At 31.3% G+C, this 26,236-nt stretch overlaps 1 protein-coding gene and 1 long non-coding RNA gene across 2 annotated transcripts in view; both read left to right on the forward strand.

Moving 5' to 3' along the window:
- osy (ABC transporter oskyddad) overlaps positions 1-26,236 on the forward strand; it is an 86,312-nt gene that overhangs the window by 24,834 nt on the left and 35,242 nt on the right. Inside the window, exon 2 of the mRNA XM_090115341.1 lies at positions 11,989-12,241. Coding sequence (XP_089971467.1) covers positions 11,991-12,241 — 251 coding nt within the window. The 5' untranslated portion in view covers positions 11,989-11,990. The remainder of the gene's footprint in view (positions 1-11,988; positions 12,242-26,236) is intronic.
- On the forward strand, positions 1,089-2,153 carry LOC149898330 (uncharacterized). Its single transcript, XR_016458077.1, has 2 exons — positions 1,089-1,418; positions 2,044-2,153. It is a non-coding gene; the product is annotated as an uncharacterized LOC149898330 (long non-coding RNA).

Raw genomic sequence — 26,236 nt, forward strand, 5'->3', positions numbered from 1 at the left:
CTGAACCGATTTCGATAATTCTTTTTTTATTATATTCCTTGAAGTACGAGGATGGTTCTTATGTAGAGAAAACGTAAACATGTACCACGGGCGAAGCTGGGGCGGACCGCTAGTATATTATATAGATATAGTGTAATTCATCTGTAAAGTTAATTCGGACAAAAAGCAAATCACGCAAAAACTATCATGCATATTTGTTGGTACCATCTAAAAGAAAATTTAATGACATGTTTTAGTACATATACGGCATTATTTCATAAAACAAGATGGGTTGTTTTTTTCAATAAAAGAGCGACGAGAGGTAGTATAGGTACATCGTTGGTAAAAAAAATCATATTTTTCTTTGTATTTAATTATGTCATGATTAATTAACAGGACAAGATATCAAGGTATTCTCCTTAACAATTTCCTTATGACTCTATATTAGGTTTCATTTAATAGTTGCTAAATATAGAATTGATCCTTGATATATTATAAATTATTTATAATAATAGCTATTTCGTACTAAAATTAGTTAATTGTTTGTCAGTTTAGGAAATGGTCATGATAATTTAAACGCCTATTAGCATTGATTTTACTACATCTGCAGTCTGCACTAGATAGTATAAAACAAAGTCGCTTTCTCTGTCCCTATGTATGCTTAAATTTAAACTACGCAACGCATAGTTGATGCGGTTTTTTATAATAGTTGGAGTGATTCAAGAGGATTTTTAGTATATAATTTACGAGCTGCTCTCCGCGGTTTCACCCGCGTGGCACTGCTCCTGTTGGTCTTTGATGATATATATCCTATAGCCTTCCTCGATGAATGGGCTATCTAACACCGAAAGAATTTTTCAAATCGGACCAGTAGTTCCTGAGATTAGCGCTTTCAAACAAACAAACAAACTCTTCAGCTTTATAATATTAATTATTAGTATAGATTAGCGGGCGAAGCCGCGAACGGAATCTTAGTTAAAACATAAATTCTATATTTAAGTGCTTCTTGATACATTAACTATGTCGTGCCCAAATTAAGTATGTTTCAACTCAGTTTAGGAAATGACCATGATAAATTGAAGGCTTACTTTATTATGATTACTTTTATCTTAGATTATACACCTATAGATGTAACCACTAAAATGACCTTCCTTGAAAGAGCGAGATCGTTAATTGTCAAACCCATGCAAAGAAACAGGACAGAATATATAGTTTTTGTCTTTGTCGACATGGCCGGTTTTATTGTTTGGCAAGAACAGATTGTGACAAACAAACTTGGCGTCTTTTGGATTTTTCTGTGATTGTGTGAATTTACAGTGTTTATTGCGTATAAAAATTGGATAATACAGAATATTTAGTGTACGTGCGATGGTGGGTTGCAGTGTTTTGGGTTGTAAAAGCCGGAGTGAGCGAAAAATTGAAGGAATAACATTTCACACGTAAGTAGGCGAAATTATCATTTCTTTCGTTATTACAACGCCAGATGATCATCGATTATGATGTTTTGTGATGAATTCAGTGATGTGATGCCAAGAATATTGAGTTGTGATACGTGTTTTCACTATCTTAAAATAAAATAACGATTAACGATGAACGGTTCAGGGTTGCCATAATGGCTACTTTAATTTACCCAAATAAATCATATTTCTTTATTGTCAGTACATACATACGATTCGAGGTCTTGTTTTGTGAAGAGAAAATAAAGATTATGATTATAATTAAAGATTATGATTGTTGGGTTTGCTTATCATGGTAGGTACTCATCCTTCTTATATTATAAATTCGAGGGTTTGGATGTTTGTTTGTTACTCAATCACGCAATAACGTCTGGATGGATTTCAATGATATTTTGCACATGAGTAGTTTATTACCTGGATTAACACGCGGATGAAGTCGCGGGTAAAAGCTAGTAATATAATATTTTTATTGAGAGGAAATTAATTCTTCTGTACGTAAACTTTAATTTTAGTTACATTTATTTAAGGGCTTTATTGTAGTTTATTTAACTTATTACTCAATAAAGATAAACTTTCGTAACATGCGAATAAAATCTTCTTTTTTCAGGTTTCCATCCAATATTGATAAAAAGAAATGGCTGGATGCCACTGGACGAGAAAATTGGCTGCCAACAAAATATTCAAAAATTTGTTCCATTCATTTTGATGATGATTCATTACCGTATAAAAATAAACGAGTACAATTAAATCATTCAAAGTGTTGGTAACGAGAGGACAGTAGTGACTTCCGGTTTTCTACTCTTTTTTGCCAAGCTGTACTTATTTCATTATGTATATAGTAATAAATAATAAACATGTTTATGATAGAGACTGGTTTTATTTCATCATTGAACGTGTCGTGTGTCAATGATGTCCATACAATTCTCCTTACCTACCTTACGGAGGTTTTATTAAAGTATTTCGTACGACTACGACATAAGAGTTACATTATTGAAGCTAGCATTTAAAATATGCAAATTCAGAATTTTTAGTTTGCGAAGTACTTACAGGTATTTATAAAGTCTGTTCGCGATCAAGTAAGATTCATAATATTTTTTACCTAATATGTGGGAATTGCCAACTTATTAGGCAACACCACAAAATTCTATTTCTGTTTCAAGTGCGGTCACGCCATGGTTACATCTATAGGTGTATAATCTAAGACTTTTATACTAGCGTAGGTTATTTTGTGGTTGGGTTTCTGTGGTTAAAATTTAGATTGAGTCACTGTATTCATTTATTCGTTTATCTGGGTGTTAATTATCTATATAAGTATTTATTTAAAATTATATATATGTATTTTTATCAGCCATCTGGTTTCCAAAACACAAGCGAAAGCTTAGTATGGGATCAGATCGTGCCGTTTGTGAAAATTGTCCTGAAATATTTATTTATTTATTTTATTTATTCGGTTGTGAGATAATAATCTTGTAGTAGGTAGACGATGAGTTATGCTTTAGCAGTTATTGGAAAGAAAGTCGCGAAGTTTAGACCTTTGAAAAACACACATTCTAAACTCTATTTTATTAAGTATCATATATTTTGAGGTTTACAAAATAAAATTTATTCTAACATTTTTATAATTAACTAGCTTACCGCCCGCGGCTTCGCTTGCTTTGTCTAAAACCTAATAAATTATATACTAAAACCTTCCTCTTGAATCACTCTATCAATAAAAAAAACCGCATCAAAATCCGTTGCGTAGTTTTAAAGATTTAAGCATAGGGACAGAGAAAGCGACTTTGTTTTATACTATGTAGTGATTTTTCATAAATTATTAAGTTTCCAAATCTGAAACAACACCATAGTAAAATATAAAAATTTATATTACTCAAAGATAAAAAATAAAGATAAAATTAAATGAAGACGAATAAACCTCACATTGGACTCCAAAGTTGCATAAGAATCGATGACATTGCAATGTCGCCCTTGACATGGTAACGAAACTTGCACCTACATGTCTATGGCAATCGCATCATATTTGGGTAATCGATTTAACTCAATGATAAACAATAAACGGTTAATAATAAGGGGCGATTAAAATTGTTCCTTGTTATTTTTAAATGTCACGTATGATGTAAATTTTATTCGATGAGTGCTTACTGATTTAATTATAAGTAGTAACATTACTTTATATTTTAAATTTTATTTCTTAAATCCAATATGTAAATAATAAAATTGAACTTAATTAAGTTTTGATAGATATAACATTAATTTTAACTTAAAAACTTTGGAAAAAGATATATCATTAATCATTATATTCAAAGTTTCTAAATTTAAAAACGAAATATTGTTTTTAGTCTATCACATAAAGGCAAAAGTTTCTTTTAAATAATTATTCGAGTATAATTATTGTTATTATAATAATAAAAATTAGGTTATAATCGATCGCTTGATTTGAATTAATAATATAAAAATATATAAAATTGCTAGTTATAATAACAAATAATTGAAAATATCACTACCATTAATAATTAAAGTAAAGTAAATAATAGTATAATTTTTTACATTTAATTTTACAACAGACTGGCCTAACTGGGACTTATGTAGATTTTTGGTTCGATTCTTGCTACAACTTATACATTACTAGAATATGGTCTTAGCGAGATTATGTATAGGTACTACAAACCAACCATAATGTAAATTGATCAACTAAGTGTAACTTTAACGTAGATATAAAAATAGTCTTCAATGATTGTAACTTGTTTGTAGAAAATAAATGGGCTTTTTAAAACCAAACAAAATACACTTTTTCGTATCTTTACGACCAACATTATATTACATTTAGTTTTTTGTTTGAGTGTATAAAACACTACTAACTTCACTTTATTCATGACCAACTAATAAAGGTATCTACTCTAACAAAATAAATCGAATTAGGGGTAATAGATTGGATTACATCGGGGTTGACCCAAAAGCAAATTATTTGATTTTTCACCGAGGTCAAATGAAATTTTGTTTTTATTTGAAGGAAAAAAGAACTTAACAAATATGACTTCATGATGTTATTTAAATGTACAAGAACATTTAATTACATATTTATTAAAAAAAACTAAAGCAAACTTAATTATTACTTATATAAATATAGATTGGAATAAACTTAATAATATCTCCTTATAAATAAAGATTAGATTATTAATTACATTAATATATTAAAACAAGAATTAGCGCCTGAGAAATAAACGAATAAAGAAAATATAATTTGGAATTACCCTGTGGGAATTTACGAAAGAAATAATGACGTATACGGCGTATATGACGTATATGGTAGGAATATATATCTGCTAGGAATATACATGACGTCTGTCTGTATCTCATATCACATAAATTATTTGTTCCATTGTAATTTTAGTAATTGACTAGAAACTGTGGCATTTCATGAATATATTAAGAGATTATATGCAAATTGTGTATTTATCACATTGCTGATGTATATTTCCTGTTATAATTATAATTTAAGCCTCTTACAATAATAACAAAAACATTTGTTCAATTTTCTCTCATAGAGCACGGAAATACGTTATGACTCCATCATATTTTTTTTTATTTTGGACATATAAAATTACTAAACTAACAAAATATTTAATGTATTAATTACTTGAATATGTCAGTTTATCAGTACCCTTGCATTAAATTATAATTGCATTAAGTTATCGAAAGCAGCTGATCGTTGTCCGCCATTACAGATTTAACTCTACTAAAATGGTTGTCTATGGTCCATGAACATTACTTACGATTTTGGAGAATAAAACATAACATCTAGTTTTTAATATTATAGGTACATAATCTCGGATAAAATCTTATAATGTATCAATGCAATCAGGTTTGAAATTCAAAACATATTTTAATGACGTCAATACAAATTTCAAAGAATTGCCGCGATTTTGACGTCATGTAAAGTTAAACATGATGCTATCTACAATGTTACAAACAAGTTTTTTGTGTCTATTGGCGTGATAGATATTAATTTATGCGTATCTTGATTGAATAACGGAAAAAAATCTATTTTTATTTCAAATGATTTGAGATATTCGTATACACTGTGCGTATACATGTTAAAGGTCATTGTCTATTTGACCATAGAGTACAGTTAAGACCATAGACTTAGACCACATATTTGGAACGTAGACAGATTCTCTGTCTACGATTTGGAAGTATTTTCATTAAAACGGAAGAAATAATAAGAAACCAGTGTTTATTTTTATGATTTAAATAAATTACAATAATTTATTTAAAACCAGAAATTAGATGATTCCAGTTCATAAAACCCTGTTTTTTAAATGAATCTAGTGCAATATTTTTAAGCCATATTGAATGAATAATAGAGTAAGAACTTGAAGTTGAATACATATAACATAAAAATAAGTAAGAAAATAAAAGGTTCATATAAACATCAACTAAGACACATCATAAAGTACCTATTGATACGTAACACGGAGGTTTCTATACTTAATATTATAAAGCTGAAGAGTTTGTTTGTTTGAACGCGCTAATCTCAGGAACTATTGGCCCGATTTGAAAAATGATTTCGGTGTTAGATAGCCTATTTATCGAGGAAGGCTATATAGGCTATATATCATTACGCTAAGACCAACAGGAGCGGAGCAAGGCGGGTGAAACCGCGGGGAACAGCTAGTATTATTATATTATTACTAGCTGTCCCGGCATACGTTGTTTTGCCTTACTCTTATCACAGGGGTATGTAGTATGAAAAATAGATGTTCGATTCACACATCTACCCAATAGGCACCCATTTCATCAGATTCGGTCCAGCCGTTTCGGAGGAGTATGGTAACTAATATCATGTCACGAGAATTTTATATATGTATAGGTATTATTGTGTTAGAAGTACATAGCTGGCTTACAACATTCATTTCACACCTTACCGACAAATATTGCTTGGAATTAATTATCACCTACAAATGTTATTTTTTCCTTTACCAACCGCTTAGTAATATATTTAATCAAGTAATTTAAATCCCATCATGTATGATACATTAAGATTATTGACGTAAAATTATTTAGAAACGGCCTATGAATTCGGTTTGGGAATACCCTGTCATAGTCTCGTTAATTGGAAGAGGCCCTTGAGTTTAGAGGGATATAAATATATGGAGTAATGATATCTATATATATATATAAAACTCAAAGGTGACTGATATAGTGATCTATCAACACACAGCCCAAACCACTGGACGTATCGGGCTGAAATTTGGCATGCAGGTAGATGTTAGGACGTAGGCATCCGCTAAGAAAGGATTTCCCGAAATTCTTGCGGGAACGGGGAAAAACGGGGATGCACGTACAAAGTCGTGGGCGGAAGCTAGTTATTTATATGTTTTATGAACGTATACATTTCTGAAGCCTTCTTGTTATTGGAATTTCCGTCCCATTGGTCTATGAAAGTGATGGAATAATGAATAGATTTATATTTTAAAATGGTTCTATGAAGTGAGCTATATAACAAGTTTAGATTGGTTATAGTAATCAAAGATTAGGCGCTTTTACAGTTAGGATATAGTGTATGAACCTATATATTATGTATGTACAATATTCATATTTGTAAGTAGGTACCTACAAGAAATGTATTTCTAAGGAGGAATAATCTAGTTGTCTTTCCTATTAAATCTTTATAAAAAAACGACCGTTTCTTTCCCTGGATTATTATAAGTTATTGATATTGTATTAAAAATGGCGGCTTAACCATTACCGTAACCGTTGTTTAAAATAATATACATGAAACTTAAAGCTTAAACCTGTAATCGTTATTTGCCTTGAAAGAAAACGACTTTTTATTAATTCACAAAAACGGGACCTCGGCATGACATTTTGGTCAAGAATTGCATAATATGAGTTACCTAATATTTATACTTTAATTATTGGTTTTAAGAAAATAAATAAAAAGTATGTTTTTACCTGGTTATTTAAGGAGCAGGTAGAGTATAAATAAAATTTACAAATAAAGGTCTTTGTAAAATAACAATCTAAAATTAGATGACACGGAATGCAAAACAATAACATCAAATTCTTTAATATCGTCAAGGAAGTCCTAAAAATATCTTTATTAATTTGGAGAACTTTATATTTGAAGCCTGTAAAAAGTTTTAATAACAATATACTTTATAATATTATCTATGGTTTACTTTCAGTTTTGTCTTTTAATATTTTGTTTTTGTAGTATCTGTGGAATCACAATGACAGCGATTTTAGCTCGGATTTTAGCGCCAATTTTTTTGTCATAAATTTTTACTTATTGATGTTCATTAAAACAGTGTTTTTAATTTTTATTAATAATTATCCTATTATATGTAAGTACGAGAAAACATTAAAAGTTATTGCAAAAATGGAATATACCTAATTATTATGAAACTTGAATATTATGTTTTTTTATTCGTCAAGGTTTTATTCTGTTGTTATCCTTGCTTCTCCAAATAAGTTTTGGAATTATAATCTAGTTTTAAAAATACTGGTTAAGAGATATGATATTATGATATAAAATAATGTCTTCAATATTTTAAAGGTAGCTATAAAGTTTATTTTACGTGTTATTGAACTAATATACCTACGAATCTAGAATATTTATAGGTTCCGGAAGATTGTTAATATTTTGTTTAAAACTCTTTTAATGATATCTTCTTATATTAGACTGGGGTAGAAGCCTTTGAAAATGATGAAAAGATAAAAAAAATCGCAGTCAGATGAAACCCATTAGAAAAGGAGGGGAATATGATAAAAATGTAAGGAAAAATAAATTACGGTCAATCCGAGTTCGGGAAGCGGGAGGGGGGAGCTTTTAAGAGAAAAAAATGTTTTCTCTCGATTTCCGACAAAACTACAAGTCCTATAGAAAAAAGTTCAATGGCAAAGTTGTAGGTAATTAAAAGTTCTACAACTTTTGTATTCACAATTTTTTCACATAACCTAAAAATTTAGGTGAAACATTCAAAAAACCAAGTTTTTGGTCTTTTATTTCTATCTACTTCAAAATTTATTTTTTTTCTACGAAATTTGGTGGAAACTTACTTTAATATGTCCCAAATACACTGTAATTTATTTGATTGAAAATATTTATTTTTTCGCCTTATTTTGAATTAATACCAAAAAAACAACCTAATTTTCAATCGAAAAGTCACCCGTCAAAATATCAGCTTTTTTCAAAAACTTGGGGTGTCTTTTATTCATTGAAATCTCTACTTTCATGTGGTGTAAAAAAAATAAACACCACCATAGTAAATGTTCTCAGGAAATGCATACAAACAGTCTGAAAATTAGCTTTTACTAAATCAGGCACACTTCTTGAACTCTATATCTTCTCTTGTATCGGCTTTTCGGTAATATTTCAAAAGAAAAATAATTATCTGTTCTAAGTTTAATATTTTACAGCATATTCAAAAGCAAAATGATGTCGATAAAAACATTTCAGGTAGTTCGAGAAGTGTGCCTGATTTAGTAAAAGCTAATTTTCAGACTGTTTGTATGCATTTCCTGAGAACATTTACTATGGTGGTGTTTATTTTTTTACACCATATGAAAGTAGAGATTTCAATGAATAAAAGACACCCCAAGTTTTTGAAAAAAGCTGATATTTTGACGGGTGACTTTTCGATTGAAAATTAGGTTGTTTTTTTTGGTATTAATTCAAAATAAGGCGAAAAAATAAATATTTTCAATCAAATAAATTACAGTGTATTTGGGACATATTAAAGTAAGTTTCCACCAAATTTCGTAGAAAAAAAATAAATTTTGAAGTAGATAGAAATAAAAGACCAAAAACTTGGTTTTTTGAATGTTTCACCTAAATTTTTAGGTTATGTGAAAAAATTGTGAATACAAAAGTTGTAGAACTTTTAATTACCTACAACTTTGCCATTGAACTTTTTTCTATAGGACTTCTAGTTTTGTCGGAAATCGAGAGAAACCATTTTTTTCTCTTAAAAGCTCCCCCCTCCCGCTTCCCGAACTCGGATTGACCGTAATTTATTTTTCCTTATATTTTTATCGTATTCCCCTCCTTTTCTAATGGGTTTCATCCGACTGCGATTTTTTTTTGTTTCAAAAATTATCTTCTCTAGTCTATATATAAAAATGAATCGCAAAATGTGTTGGTAAGCGCATAACTCGAGAACGGCTGAACCAATTTCGATAATTCTTTTTTTATTATATTCCTTGAAGTACGAGGATGGTTCTTATGTAGAGAAAACGTAAACATGTACCACGAGCGAAGCCGGGGTGGGCCGCTAGTTATTCATATAAATACTGAATTTTGCACAAAATTTATTGAACATCTGTAGTAAGTAATATTTCAAAACTCTAATTTCTGCTGGATGATAATTTTGTTGACGTCGTCGTAAGGGTGACCGAATCCTTAGCAAAACGCTGTGAAATAAAAAGCGTGGATTATATTCCGTGTTATTGTATTCTTCTGCCATTTGTCTCGGCCCCCAGATCTGAGTAAAAATATTATAAATAACATATTAGATTTTGCGTATTTTTATCAATGAACTCTTCCTAAAAGGCTGGATCGATTTCGAGTAAATTTTTGGGAAATAGGTATTTAATTTGTTTCATGTTTTATCAAGATTTACATACTGACTTATTTTTATTTGGGGGCTCAGTATCTACTAAGTTTTTCTAAACTTTAGAATAGAAGTTAGCAAGCTTAAATTGAAGAATAGAATACGACAAATGCAAGTTACAGGTTACATGTTTTGATGAAATTAGATAAAAAAAAAACATATTTTTAATACTATTATAATTTAAATATAAAAAAATAATTGACGTCATTATGTAGTGTTTACATATAGTTCTGTGGTGTTTACGCATTTACTACAAAAGGACGATGATTATTTTATTCTGTGATAAAACCTGTGATTTTCCTTAAGACTTGCATGACCTGTGAATAATTGTGTAATTAGTTTTTGTTTGTATGTTTGTAACCTTGGTTGGAAAATCGTATGAAATAAAGATACTCATAAATAGTATTTATTATCGCTTTATTATTTTTTATCTCTACAATCTACATAATAAACTAGCGGTCCGCCCCGGCTTCGCCCGTGGTACCTACATGTTTGAACTATCCTATCTCTCAAGTTGGATCGAACTGCACACGGTGTGCGAATTTTATTATAATCGGTTTAGTGGTTTAGGAGTCCATTGAGGACAAACATTGTGACACGAGATTTATATATATTAAGATATATGTTTTGCGATATCACCATACCTTTTCTACCATATTTGATGCGTAATAAATTAAAAATAATTTGGAAAATCCAAAAGTGCACGCCTCATAATTTTTTTTTAATAAATATTTATTAATTATTATTTTTGTTTATTTAATAACAATTAAACCACATCGAATCAGACCCTGAAAAATGAAAGGGTTCTATTCCTGAGCATACTCAAGCGTATGAGAAAAAAAAAGACTCGATTAGTAAAGTATTTCGGTCGCTATCGTGTTAACAAGAAAAAGGATCCGCACATACAGACACACGGACGTCCAAGACAGAACTTTTTTAAACTGTTTTTTAACTAGTTTAAATAACAAAAATGACATCAAAAATATCATGAACGTTAAAAATAGTGTTTTTTCTTAATATGTGTGTGTATGTATTATCTTACAAGTGCAATGTATGATACATAAAGACATTTTAAGTTTGAAAAATCAGATGTTTTGCGCGAAGTGACAGTAGTACCCACCTCAACGCTTCGCTTATGAGGCGTGCAATACATTAATAAATATTTAATATTTCATACAATTTATTTCAGTAATTTACGTGAAATATCATCAAAAAACTTGCAGATTTAAAACGAGAGTAGAATTTAATTCATACTGAATTAAAGGTATTGATTTAAAAGTGAAGTAAATGTATCTCCAAGTATTTATTTACATGAAGAAGTTGGAATTTTGGTATGACTAATAATAAACTGGTTTATTCAAATTCTAATTTAATACACATACTATACATTTCACACATCGTAAAAATTGTTTAAATATTAGATTATTAAGAACTCGTTGTTCGCCCCAGTAGACATTTCTGTAACCTTTTAAAATTTTTACCAAATAAAAAAAAAATCCTTATCCAAGATGAGTCAAATCCAACAAATCTATAAAATTCGTTCAACCGTTCTTGAGTTAAGGTTAATATAAGGTGTTACTAACATGATATTCTTTTATACATATTCTGCCTTTTCAAATATGGCTTTGACCGCGTAAATAAAAGAAATTCCGATGGAAATGCGATGTTTTACAGTGTAAAAAAATAGCCTAAATCACTCTTTAGCCTCCTCACTATCTACAGACATAAATCATATTAAAATATCGCTCTATTTGACGCAAAAGAGGGACAAACAAAAACACTTTCGCATTTATAATATCAGCAAGGATATAAAAGATGTACCTACATATGCATATTATTTTAATTTAACACTAGCAGTAAATATAAGGATATAAGTACCTAATAATATATAGATACAGCTATATCAAATTAATAAATAAACCCAATTTTGTTTACAGCAATGCCGGCCTACGACAACGAAGGGGCGACCATATCGCTCGAAGATGTGCGAGATTCACATCGACCGGCCACCACGATACAAGAAGAGCTGGCTATGAGGAGGAACCGAATGCTGAAGACACAGAAGTCGACGATATCTTCTAGGAAACAGCAGGCGGTTTGTGTGAGACGAGCCCACAAGAAGTATGGGCCGACGAAGAATCCTAATGTCATTTTGGATGGATTGAACATGACTGTACCTAAGGGTACTATGTAAGTTGTTTTCTCATATAAATTTTAATTTTAAGATATGCATTATGAAAAGTCATTGCATTATGGAATGTTGACCGAAATATACGTTGTAATATTGTAAAAACCCCTTCGAATGTTCACAAATTTTCTTTTCTAAAGTTTGTAACTTTTTCGCAGGCTAGGCTGTTAAGTAAGTGACTGATTAAGGTAGCTAGGCCGTTAATTAAAAAATGTTGTGTGGTTTTATGAAACCACGGTAAAAGTCAAACTTAGGCACAAAATTACGATGCAAAATTATCTGTACGATATCCGAACACTGCTTTATACCTACTCGGCAGCCGACCGTCATGCGACATGCGCTACACAGACCAAAAAGTTTGAGACGATGTAATGAAAGTTTCACTTTAAAAGAATTATTATAAATTATATTATAAACTAGCGGCCCGCCCCGGCTTCGCCCGTGGTAGGTACATATTTACGTTTCTACATAAGAACCATCCTCGTACTTCAAGGAATATAATAAAAAAAGAATTATCGAAATCGGTTCAGCCGTTCTCGAGTTATGCGCCTACCAACACATTTTGCGATTCATTTTTATATATACTAGCTGCGCCCCGCGGCTTCACCCGCTCCGCTCCTGTTGGTCTTATAGCGCGATGATAATATCATCGCGCTTTAGGCGCGGGTCAAACACAAGCGGCGCGGGCGCGGGCGTGCCATAAGCGCACCTCTTGAATCTGTTTTGCACCACGTCCTTCTTATACATTTTGTATGAAAGAATTTTGGACAGGCGTCGAGACGGCACGCCACGGTTGTGCCAAGGTTGCGCCGCCTTTCCAAAATTATTTCATACAAAATGCCAATAGAGCACCCGATGCACGCCGGCAGCGCGCCCGCGGCGCGCCGCGCCGCTTGTATATGTCCCGCGCCTTATAGGCTATATATTATGTATATATAGCCTACTGCCTATAGCCCAGGGGTAGGACAGTTCCATACAATGACAGATTTGGGGTTTTTATTTTCAAAATGCGCCATCTCTTAACGGTATCTAAAACAATTAGTTGCTTTATACGATCACAGATGGAAGAACAATCGATAAGAAATAATTTATTACAAAACAAAAAAGACAAAGAACATTTATTTAAATATCTAATTATTTAATTGAACTTGTATTATAAATATTTTTAAATTTTGTGTAACTTACAAGTTGAGTAATAATTACGATAGCAACACAATGAATTGATTCCAATATTGATTGTGAAAATACGTCACAAATATGGCGACTGCTCCTTGCTTTGCGCTTGTTTGTAGTTTTGTTCTATATTTTGTACTGTTCTTCGTGATTCGTGAAATTAATCCGCCGATCCGCGTTGAGTTGAGTCCTCTCCTCAGTCCTCCGTAGTGAAGTGTACGAATTTCCAAAGAATACAAAAAGAATAAAAAATCATTTTAATTTATCCATCAAACAAAATTTAGTGACGGACATTATTTTTGAAGAAAGATGTTCCTAAAAAAGGATTGAAACAAAAAATAAAAAGTTTACTGACATATTTGTGTATTATCCCTTTAATTGTGATAAACATAAAACTACATTAAAAAGTTATTTTGAAAATACAGTAATTCATGTACTTGTTGTATACAGTCTGGCAAAATCACATAATATCATGGCGAGGACGAAATAAAAACAACAGCACAAACATATAAAAATAAACATTAACATGTAACAATTAAAAATAATATTGTTATTTAAATATGTAATACTGTTCAACATCAATTATTTTCTAAAAATTCCGTACCATTGTCAAAATTTACAATTCTATGTTAATTACTGTAAGTGTAAATAAATAAATTATTGTAAAATAAAATTTGTTTTTATTTGTATGCACTCCCTTTCTGAAACTCATGCTTAGACTTCATCTTCTTACTATTTTACTGTATTCAAGGTGATAAGATTTTACTTATTAGGTATTTGATTTTCTCTCAACTTGAATACCTACAATAAAATAGTAAGAAGCTGAAGTCAAAGTACCTACCATTGCATGTAATATAGTAGATGTCTATAGCTATAGCTATACATTTCACAAGTTTGTGGATGCCGATAATAGATGGCGCTGTTTATCAGATCAATTGACATTAGCGGTCTTCAAAAAATTCTGCGAGCGGGCTCTCTATACCCGTATATATTATATTACTCTATGCTATAGCCTATAGCAGCCTCGATAAATGGGCTATTTTTTTCAAATCGGACCAGTAGTTCAAACACACTCTTCAGCTTTATAATATTATTATAGAAAGTATAGATAGATGAGCATAATATTACATAATTATAAAATAAACATTGTATCAGAAATTTAGAACGGAACGTGTTATCTATTTACGGCCAATGGTTATTTCATTCCAATCAATCTGCATAGCAAATTTTATTCAAAACGACTGTGTAGATTTTGCGTGAAATTGCAACAATCACATTCATATCCATTCACTATTAAATATTGTAAATAATATATTTACTTTAATATTATAAAGTTCTATAATATAATGAAATAATCGGATAAGGATCGATTTCTTTTTTAAATTATAAAGGGTATATTCCGTAGGTCATAGAATAGGTTGTAAACTGTTATAAAGGATGTCCTGATTGAAAAGAGTTTTCCAAGCTATTTACCTACTTATCTAGTAGTTATTCATTAGATTAATCGCAAAAATATCAAACATTGTTGTTTATAAATATTTCCCCTAAAGTATTGTGAATGTAACAATATGTGAATGTAGCTTGAATATAAACAAAAAAATGATCGATATATCGATTAATCGATTGATTGAATGATTGATCGATTGATTGAATGATTGATTCATTGATTGATCGATCGATCGATTGATTGATTGATCTATTGATTGAATAATTGATTGATCGAATGATTGATCGCTCGATTGATTGATTGATTGAATGATCGATTGATTGAATGATCGATTGATCGATTGATCGATATATCGATTGATCGATTGATTGAATGATGGATTGATAAATTGATCGATTGATAAATCGATTGATCAATCGATATATCGATTGATCGATTGATCAATTATAGATTGATCGATTGATCAATTATTGATTGATCGATTATTGATTGATTGATTGATTGAATGATCGATTGATCGATTGATTAATTGATTGATTGATTGATCGATCGATCGATTGATCAATTGATCGATCGATATATCGATTGATCAATTATTGATTGATCGATTATTGATTGATCGATATATCGATTATTCGATTGATCAATTATTGATTGATCGATTATGGATTGATCGATTATTGATTGATCGATTATTGATTGATCGAATGATTGATCAATTGATTGATCGATTGATTGATGGAATGATCGATCGATATATCGATTGATCAATTATTGATTGATCGATTATTGACTGATTGATCGATCGATCGATCGATTATTGATTGATCGATTATTGATTGATCGATTATTGATTGATCGATTATTGATTGATTGATTGATTGATCGATCGATCGATTATTGATTGATCGATTGATCGATTATTGATTGATCGATTATTGATTGATCGATTATTGATTGATTGATTGATCGATCGATCGATTATTGATTGATCGATTGATCGATTATTGATAGATCGATTATTTATTGACTGATTATTGATTGATCGATTATTGATTGATCGATTATTGATTGATCGATTATTGATTGATCGATTATTGATTGATCGATTATTGATTGATTGATTGATCGATCGATCGATTATTGATTGATCGATTATTGATTGATTGATTGATCGATCGATCGATTATTGATTGATCGATTGATCGATTATTGATTGATCGATTATTGATTGATCGATTATTGATTGATCGATTATTGATTGATCGATTATTGATTGATCGAATGATTGATCGATTGATTGATCGATTGATTGATGGAATGATCGATCGATATATCGATTGATCAATTATTGATTGATCGATTATTGACTGATTGATCGATCGATCGATCGATTATTGCGATTATTGATTGATCGATCGATCGATTATTGATTGATCGATTATTGATTGATCGATTATTGATCGATCGATTATTGATTGATCGATTATTGATTGATCGAATGATTGATCAATTGATTGATCGAATGATTGATGGAATGATCGATCGATATATCGATTGATCAATTATTGATTGATCGATTATTGACTGATTGATCGATCGATCGATCGATTATTGATTGATCGATCGATCTATTATTGATTGATCGATAATTGATTGATCGATTATTGATTGATCGATTATTGATTGATCGATTATTGATTGATCGATTATTGATTGATCGATTATTGATTGATCGATTGATCGATTATTGATTGATCGATTATTGATTGATTGATTGATCGATCGATCGATTATTGATTGATCGATTATTGATTGATCGATTATTGATTGACTGATTATTGATTGATCGATTATTGATTGATCGATTATTGATTGACTGATTATTGATTGATCGATTATTGATTGATCGATTATTGACTGATCGATTATTGATTGATCTATTATTGATTGATCGATTATTGATTGATTGATTGATTGATTATTGACTGATTGATTGATCGATTATTGATTGATTGATTGATCGATCGATCGATTATTGATTGATCGATTATTGATTGATCGATAATTGATTGATCGATTATTGATTGATCGATTATTGATTGATCGATTATTGATTGATCGAATGATTGATCGATTGATTGATCTATTGATTGATGGAATGATCGATCGATATATCGATTGATCAATTTTTGATGGATCGATTATTGACTGATTGATCGATCGATCGAACGATTATTGCGATTATTGATTGATCGATCGATCGATTATTGATTGATCGATTATTGATTGATCAATTATTGGTCGATCGATTATTGATTGATCGATTATTGATTGATCGATTATTGATTGATCGATTATTGACTGATTGATCGATCGATCGATCGATTATTGATTGATCGATCGATCGATTATTGATTGATCGATTATTGATTGATCGATTATTGATTGATCGATTGATCGATTATTGATTGATCGATTGAAAGATCGATCGTTCGATTGATAAATTATTGATTGATCGATTATTGATTGATTGATCGATCGATATAACAATTGATCGATTGATCAATTATTGATTGATCGATTATTGATTGATTGATCGATCGATCGATTGATCGATCGATATTTAGTGTACAGAGGCTGGGGTCTTCAAATTAAATACCGGATATGCTGAACTACTTTATTACATTTATAAATTTATACTTTATTACACTTAGCTAGGCGAGTGGCAGGCGACTGGCTCTCGCAGGAGTGTCGCCATTCGCCGCGCCACAAACCGCTGAATTTACGATATTCGATTACTGCGAATAATAACACACACTAGTCACTACATACACCCCCTTCTAAAAAAAAAAAAAGACGGGTTGCACTCCGGGAGTGCCAGCAGAAGTGAAAACTTGATTATTAACGTTCAGCATGTTTGATATTTTGGAATGGCATGGAATATAAGGGCTAAAAAAAATCCGTCTTACGCTTTTTCGATCAGGCCACGTGTCCTGACGCGAGTTTAAGATTTTATACTCAACGCCGCTAAAGAAGTTTTCACTTCAAAAAGTTATTGTGGGTTATCCATAAGAGATAGACATATTATACCATCGCGGACTTTTCTGTAGAACTTTTCAATGTGTATAATACTTAGTACAATATTTTGATAAAACTCGTAGGGTTCAGCATGCGTTTGCAATGTAAGCGGAAAAAATGTAACTATTTACGACATCACATTAGAAACCTCAAAAATAACAGAACTTCTCCACTATTTAATGGATGTTATTATACATATAAACCTTCCTCTTGAATCACTCTATCTATGAATAAAAACCGCATCAAAATCCGTTGCGTAGTTTCAAAGATTTAAGCGTACAAAGGGACATAGGGACAGAGAAAGCGACTTTGTTTTATACTATGTAGTGAAGAAGAAGATGGAATTATCACTTATAATACCACAAGAGCTTCAAAATTATCGGGTATTTTCCGATAGGTTCGTTGCAAACAAATGAAGGAGTCAAGTTTTTAGTCAAGGTCAAGGTTGTTTGCAGAGAACCTTGAGGGAAATGCCAGATAATTTTGAAGCTCGTGTGGTATTCGGGAGATTATTTTTCCGTCCCAAATGTCAGCCAATAATTTCACAATTGAATTCAACCTGCCAGTTTGACGTCAACGACCAGAGATAATTTTCAAAATTTATCAGTATAACCTTTATTCAAACGCGAGCCTGTGGAGGAGCTAACAAAAAAGTAATATACGTTCCTGGGTAATTTTGGGTCGTAGATTTCAAAAATACACACAAAAAAGGGGTTAGTGGGGGGGAAGTACCCTTTTTTCGGTGGGAAGTATATATCCCGTCCTCTGTTCTCTTTTGTAAAAAGTTTGGAAAGGTGGGAACTATAGCTCCCAGTGTCTACTCCAGACATCAATATTTTAAAACACTAGTTAGTTGCCCTGACTCTACTTGTGAATTTAATGTTATCGTAAAAAATTATAAAGTTCAAGTTTTTTAATAAAGGAGGTGAAAGTACTCATCAATGCAAGTTTCTTTTACTGAGGGAAGAATTCGGGAATTGAAAAATGAATGACTTCAACATAAAAATGGCATTTTTCTAAAACAAAATAAAAACAATAGGTAAATACTAATGTATTGAGTTAAGATTTCTAAGTATCTGATCAGGAAATAACGAATAACAATAAATAAGTTGCTTATACCAACTAAAAAGATTTTTTAGACACACAGATTTTATATGTAGAATTTCCGAATGTCGTGTGCAGTGACGAACACTGGGATGATATCTTCCCACTTAAAGACTTAATTTCAATCGACTCTACCAAGGTACATACGAAAGATTCTGGGCATATTTTTACGTTTCACGCAACCGTAATATAGTCTAGTTTACATAGCTAGAACTCAAATCTACTTATCTAATTTTTTTTGAGCACTACACCAAAAACTAAAAAATAACGGTCGTTTTCGGCTGCAAAATCACGTCACCTAACTTTGACGTGTGTTTACCATGACATGTAATAATTCTCTGAAAAGTGTTTCCATGAAAAAAGTTCTCTGAAATGTTAAGATTGCGTAGATAAATATTACACTGCATTAGGTTTAAGCATATAAAAATAAAACACGATTTACTTCAATCTGAGACGTGGGAAGTATAGCTCCCAGCCACGGACATATATCAAGATAGACTAAGCGAGTGTATGTACTTCCCGTGTCCAAACTACGATTATGAAACTTACTTGACGCTGGCCTACACTCAGTCCGCGCTTGCAGTTCGCCAAGGAAAGACGTGAAGCTGAATAAAGTAAAATGCCGAATTACGCCGTTATAAACTGTAGAAACTCCACAGCTGTGAGTGGCCGAGTTAGCAGAGATGTTTCCTTCCACCGGTAAGTAATTTTCTAATCAGAATATGCACTTTTTATTTTAAAATCAAATAAAGAATATCTGTGGAAAACGATCGTGACAAACACGGATACCAAATCATACGAAATGATTCGGAATACATTGCGGCTTTTACTTGGCACGGTAAAGATCGCGTCGTATGATAACAAGCAATGAATAGCGTCTTCTCATTTTTCTGTCCAATTTTGTGGTTAGTGATGTTCATTTGATGCAACAGTTCTCGATTCTAATCGATTTTATAATCGAACAGATAAATGATAATTTGAAGGAGCAATTTTTCAGAAAAAAAGGCATAGATTTTTTTTGTCATTTAATACGACTTGACCTAGAACTTTTAAGTATTTTAATACAAAGGTACTAAAAATAAATATTATGACATGGACGCCATTAGTTAAAGTGTCATCTTGGGAGTTTTTTAAGAAAACTCCTTATTGCTTAGACTATGTTTGTTTTTTCAGTTTTCCAAGTAACCCGAACATAAAAGGAAAATGGATCGATGCAACGGGACATAAAGATTGATTGATTGACAGTTTCATTACTTTCTTTCGATGGCCTCTCTAGTACGTAGTACATGGTAACTCAATGGGCATATGTAAGAAAAAGCTAAAACACATTAGTTTACTTGTTAGAATATTAAAAGGTTTATAACTTTATTTTATCATCCCTCTGTCTATGGTAATTATCATTTTTCTGTCTTGAATCGATTTTGTAATCGATTACGATTCATTTATTTGACTACCTCTTAGACATAGATCTAGTTTGATCTGATTTCTTTCGATTTACTTCGATGGGATAGGACGATACTAGAATCGCCGCGCGAGTGGCGGCCTAATCGATTTAGCGTAAAATGAAATTAACATCACTAAAAAGCGCTCGTGACGTCATAACGCGTCAAGGTCAGTACAAAAAATATGACACGCTTGGTTTTCATACAGATCGCGGTACTTGCGTTGTCTACTTATATATACATGTCTGTGCTCCCAGCGTTTTAATAAGGGATAATACCATGTAGGTTGTACCACGTGACGTCGAATGGTGCAATTCTATTGGTCGATATTTGGGTCGGAAAAATAATCTCCCATATTTGAAATCCAACAAAACCGCTCTATTTAATCCTACTTTATCTATTACTACGTGAAAGTTTTTGATAATGGATGTGTGTTTAATACTTTTTAATGGCTGTTCAAAACGGCTGATAGGATCTGCATGAAATTTGATATAGAGATAGATTATGGTGTGGATTGTATGTGAGCGTTTTATAAGGATCTCACGGGTAAAGATACAGTTATAACTAGCTTCTTGTCCCGGCTTTGCCCGGGTATATTTTTCCTATGTTACTCGGTAAATATGTAGGTAACTTTGTTAAATGGGGTAAATCTATAGAGTAGTGTTCTTGACTTTATTCGTAACATTCAAAAATACAAAATTTTCTGTTTATATTATTTTTAAAGAAGTAGATTTAATACAAATAATAATTAGAAATAATGAATCATCAAACAATGCAAAGTAATTGTAAACTGTTACTAAAAACCTTGTTATAAGTCCGAATAAGGTTTTTTATAGATAAAATATGTCGGAAAATATTCAACTAACTATATTAAAAAACTTGTTATTGCTTTTCATAACGACGTTTGTCGGGCTTGCTATTTATTATATTAAAAGTTTATATTATAATTCTATTAACCGAGGTTTACGCTATGAAATAAACTTTATGTTTTAGATTTTAGCATTATAGTTGTTTAAAATGTACCTATTTTTCATAAGAACTAAATAAATTAATTAGGTTACTCATGCTATGCTATCTTTAAAACTACGCAACGGATTTTGACGAGGTTTTTTTAATAGATAGATTAGTACTTGAGGAACGTTTTAGTATATAAGTTTTCTACGAATCGAGCGGAGCTGCGTCAGAAAGCTAGTATTAATTATAAACGTGGCAAAAACGACCCATAAATTTAATAATATCTTTCGTATTAAAACCTAAAAAGGGATTTTGGATAGGATTACAGGAAGGCGATACTAAATTTACCCTAAATTATCCCTTATTATAATTAAGGATTATAATATCAAATTCCAAATACGAGCAAATTACTTTTAATCGAACAAAAACTATAATCTATACTAATATTATAAAGCTGAAGAGTTTGTTTGTTTGTTTGAACGCGCTAATCTCAGGAACTACTGGTCCGATTTGAAAAATTATTTTGGTGTTGGATAGCCCATTTATCGAGGAAGGCTATATAGGTATCACGGTAAGACCAACAGGAGCGGAGCAACGCGAGTAAAACCGCGGAGCACAGCTAGTTAATAATGTTTTTACTTTAGGTTATTTTACTATGTTTGTCATCTCTATTTATTCTTAAGATATTAATAAAAATTATACTTATGTATCGAAACACAATGCTATTATTCGAAGCAACTGGTTATTCCAACATTTCGGTATATATTTATAGAACAGTGGTATTTAATGTCATAAGAAAACTATAACTATCTGTATATTTTTATTATTTTCATAAAATAAAGTATTGACATTCGATATAATATATTATTATCTTTTATACATATATATCTTTTGTTTAACATATATAAAAGATAGAAAGATGACACGATATAACTTTTATTTTAATTAATTTCTCTCTATTTTCTTATTAAATCTCTCTAGGTATGAAAGAGTTAATATTTTTACGTATTTTTTCTTCTCATTAAAATAAAGACTCGATAGCTTAATGATCAATTTGTAAACATCTTTTTTCTTTAATTATTATAAGCCTATTAATAACTGCGGGAAGTTTACAAGGCCATTGTACGAACAGACAACGAAGGTCAAGCGTGAGTCGGTTTGATGGATTTAAATCCTTTGTTCTAACACTAACATAATGATTTATCTAACCTAGAACTAAAGTTAGAGCAAGAGCATTCTTTCGTGATCTTTTAGTGTAAACGAAAACTCGTATTCAGTGTTGTTCAGTATTAGAACATTGCATAGAATCTTTTCGAACGCACGAACAACGAAAGAATGCTCTACGCCTGTTAACACTAAAAGAATTTGACATAGTGGGGTTAGAATAAACATTCACTCGTTTGATATATTATATGATGAATATGGATTATGTTAGAAAAATTGTTATGGTGACATCTCATATAGTACAAGGTGTTCCAAAAAGTAGTGATATATAACTCCGAAAATACGAAAGATCGCATAACATACATGGGACCAATGATATTATATATAGAAACAAGAGGTAGATACGTCATCAACGCACCAAAACTGATTCCGTGAATTGGTCCTATTTGGGACCAATGCAATCAGTCAGATTGTCACCGGTCCCAGTGAGCGTATATGCCGATAGGTACATTAAAGTTGTCGAAAATGCCTTCCTGTGTGTTCAGAAAGTGCACGTATTCGTGCAAAAAAATAAAAAAAGATAAAGGAATATCATATCACAGCAAAATATATTAAATTATTACAGTTTAAGAGTAAAAATAACAATTTACAATTCTTTATGAATGACACTTGCTTGACACGTGTATTGAAATAATGAAAGGGATAAAACATTGCTTCAATCACTAGTGTGACAAAGCTAGCGTACACTGTGTTCAAAGATTATCATGTAGATACGATTATTGAAAATAGAACGGTTATTTTATTAATTTCGATTTGGGTAAATACTTGATTATTTTTATATTTAAATCCACAGTTTACATCCAGTGCATATAATGAACAAATATAGCTATTTATTATATACAATGAAATCGTGATGGCAAAAATGTTTGTTTGCAATAATAAAATGATAAATAAAAATAAAATGATGTTAAATATACGTAAACATTAAAGAAAAGATTATCGCTACTGACGAAAAATGCTATTTGCTTTTCTGTAAATAGCTATTGAACATAAATTTTATTTGTGTTTTAGATAAAAAAGGCTTATACTTCATCCTTTCTTTTATTTCATCTTTTTTTTTCATCTAGGCACCACTATTATTATAATTATCCTACAAGTTGGAGTGAACTCAAACTCAAACTCAAACTCAAACTCAAACATTTATTTATTCAATTAGACTTCTTAAAGAAGCACTTTTGAAACGTCATTACATATTTTAAAATTTACCACCGATTCGGAAAGCAGTATCTACGGAGAAGAACCGGCAAGAAACTCCATAGTTGCTCTTTTAAATCATGTCAGTTTTACAATTTTTCAAAATACATATGTAACAACATATAAGTATTGTAATAACATGCCAAAGAACTGTCCTGTGGTTTTTACGCGACAACCCTCCATGGGTTTTTATCGTCCATATATTCCTGAATACTGTAGTACGCTCTCTGAACTAGTACATTTTTTATATAAGTTTTAAATTTAGAACTACTAAACTCTTTAATATTATGAGGAATTCTATTGTAAAAGCGTATACCTTGACCCATAAATGAATTTTTAACTTTAGCTAATCGGAAAAATGGCATTTCAATTCTATTTCTGTTCCTTGTGCCATAACAGTGTCTATCTCCTACTCTTGTGTGTAAGTCGGCGTTTTTGTGTACATGCAAAATATTATTAAATATATACTGTGATGGTACAGTAAGGATACCAGTATTCTTAAAGAGATCTCTTAGTGAGTCCCGAGCACGTAAATTATATATAGAACGAATGGCTCTTTTCTGTAAGATAAATATAGTTTCTATATCTGCTGCCCTGCCCCATAGTAGAATTCCATAGGACATAATACTATGAAAGTAGCTGAAATAAACCAATCTAGCTGTATCTTCATCGGTGAGATGCCTTACCTTTCGGACTGCATATGCTGCTGAACTGAGCTTACCTGCAGCGGTGTTGACATGGGCTCCCCACTGTAGTTTCTCGTCCAATGTTAACCCAAGAAATACAGTCGATTCTGTAGGGTGTAATACCTCCCCGTTCAAGGTAATATTTCTGCTTAACTTTTTAACGTTTGGTAGTAAAAATTCAACACAAGTTGTTTTTTTGGCATTTAATAATAAATTATTAGCAGTAAACCAGTCGGATATGTGTAAAAGAGCACTGTTCACTTCGTCAACATTTGGGTCATGCCTATCCACATTAAATATTAATGAGGTATCATCTGCAAACAGAACTATTTCACACCTATCCTGTAAATAATAAGGTAGATCATTGATATATACCAAGAACAAGAAGGGTCCTAAAATAGATCCCTGTGGAACACCAATGTTAATTGACGCACCGCTAGAACGTTCTCCATTAACAACTACAGTTTGTATCCTATCATGCAGGTATGAGGCTATGAGGTTCTGAGCTTGTCCTTTAATCCCATAGTGATTAAGTTTACGCAATAAGGTACAATGTTCAACGCAGTCAAATGCCTTGGAGAGGTCACAAAATATCCCCAAAGCATTTTTTGAGTTTTCCCATGCCTTATATATATGTGTTAGTAGTGCAACTCCAGCATCTGTGGTTGAGCGCCCCTTTGTGAAACCAAACTGTTTGGTGTGCAGCAAATTATTAGATGCAAAGTGACTAGTCAATTGGTTTAATATTAACTTTTCGAATACCTTACTTAATGTTGGTAAAATCGAGATAGGTCTATAGTTGTTACAGTCTTCTTGATCGCCTTTCTTAAATAGAGGTATAACTTTACTAAGCTTTAATAAATTAGGAAATGTACCATAGTCACAACACTTATTAAATATAAAAGCTAAATTGTTCGCAATATTTTCTATTATATTATTAACTAAATTTACGGACATTCCCCAAAGATCAGTTGACAGCTGACAGCTGAGTTGTAATGTTGAATTCCGTTATAAAATTTTCATATAAAATCTCAAAAACTGTTATAGTTGTGTATAAAGTGGCTTAAAACGTGTTTTAGTAGTCAAAATTTCAGTATAAATGTTATCTCAGTGTTTGGACTAGTGTAACAGTGAAATTAAAGAACATATACTACAGTAGTACTTTGTGTAATATAGTGAGTAAATGCTCCCAATATAAGCACAGAAATACAGTATAATATTTTGTATATGCAAAAACAAAAGTATAAACAGTGATATTAATATGTGTTATATGAATTATATGAAAAGTACAAAGTTTTTGTAATAGCCCAGTGACATTTCATACAGAAACAAAGACTTGGTTAGTGCAACTAGTGACATCTGTTGAGTGTGCTAAATAAGTTAGTGATCTATGATAAATGATCTATACTTGACATCTCGTGATTGTCTCGCCTAAGTAGCTAGATAAGATAACTAGCATAAATTAGCGAGATATTATTAAGCTTCCCTGGCACAATAGATACACCACTAGAAATAACGCGAAACGATTCATCGGACCGAGTTCGAGTCTCAACAGAACCAGTGATTTTTTTTTTTTTTTTTTTTTTTTTGAACTTTTGTTTTTGAACTTTTGTTTCTGAACTTGACTTTGAATACTGAACTTACAGTGATCCCAGGTTTTTTTTTTTTTTTTTTTTTTTTTTCCCCACCTAT

Source organism: Colias eurytheme, chromosome 23 (assembly GCF_061535395.1).
Source record: "Colias eurytheme isolate Ceu_HAF_F1 chromosome 23, ilColEury1 Martin Lab GWU primary, whole genome shotgun sequence".
NCBI classification, from domain to species: Eukaryota; Metazoa; Arthropoda; class Insecta; order Lepidoptera; family Pieridae; genus Colias; species Colias eurytheme.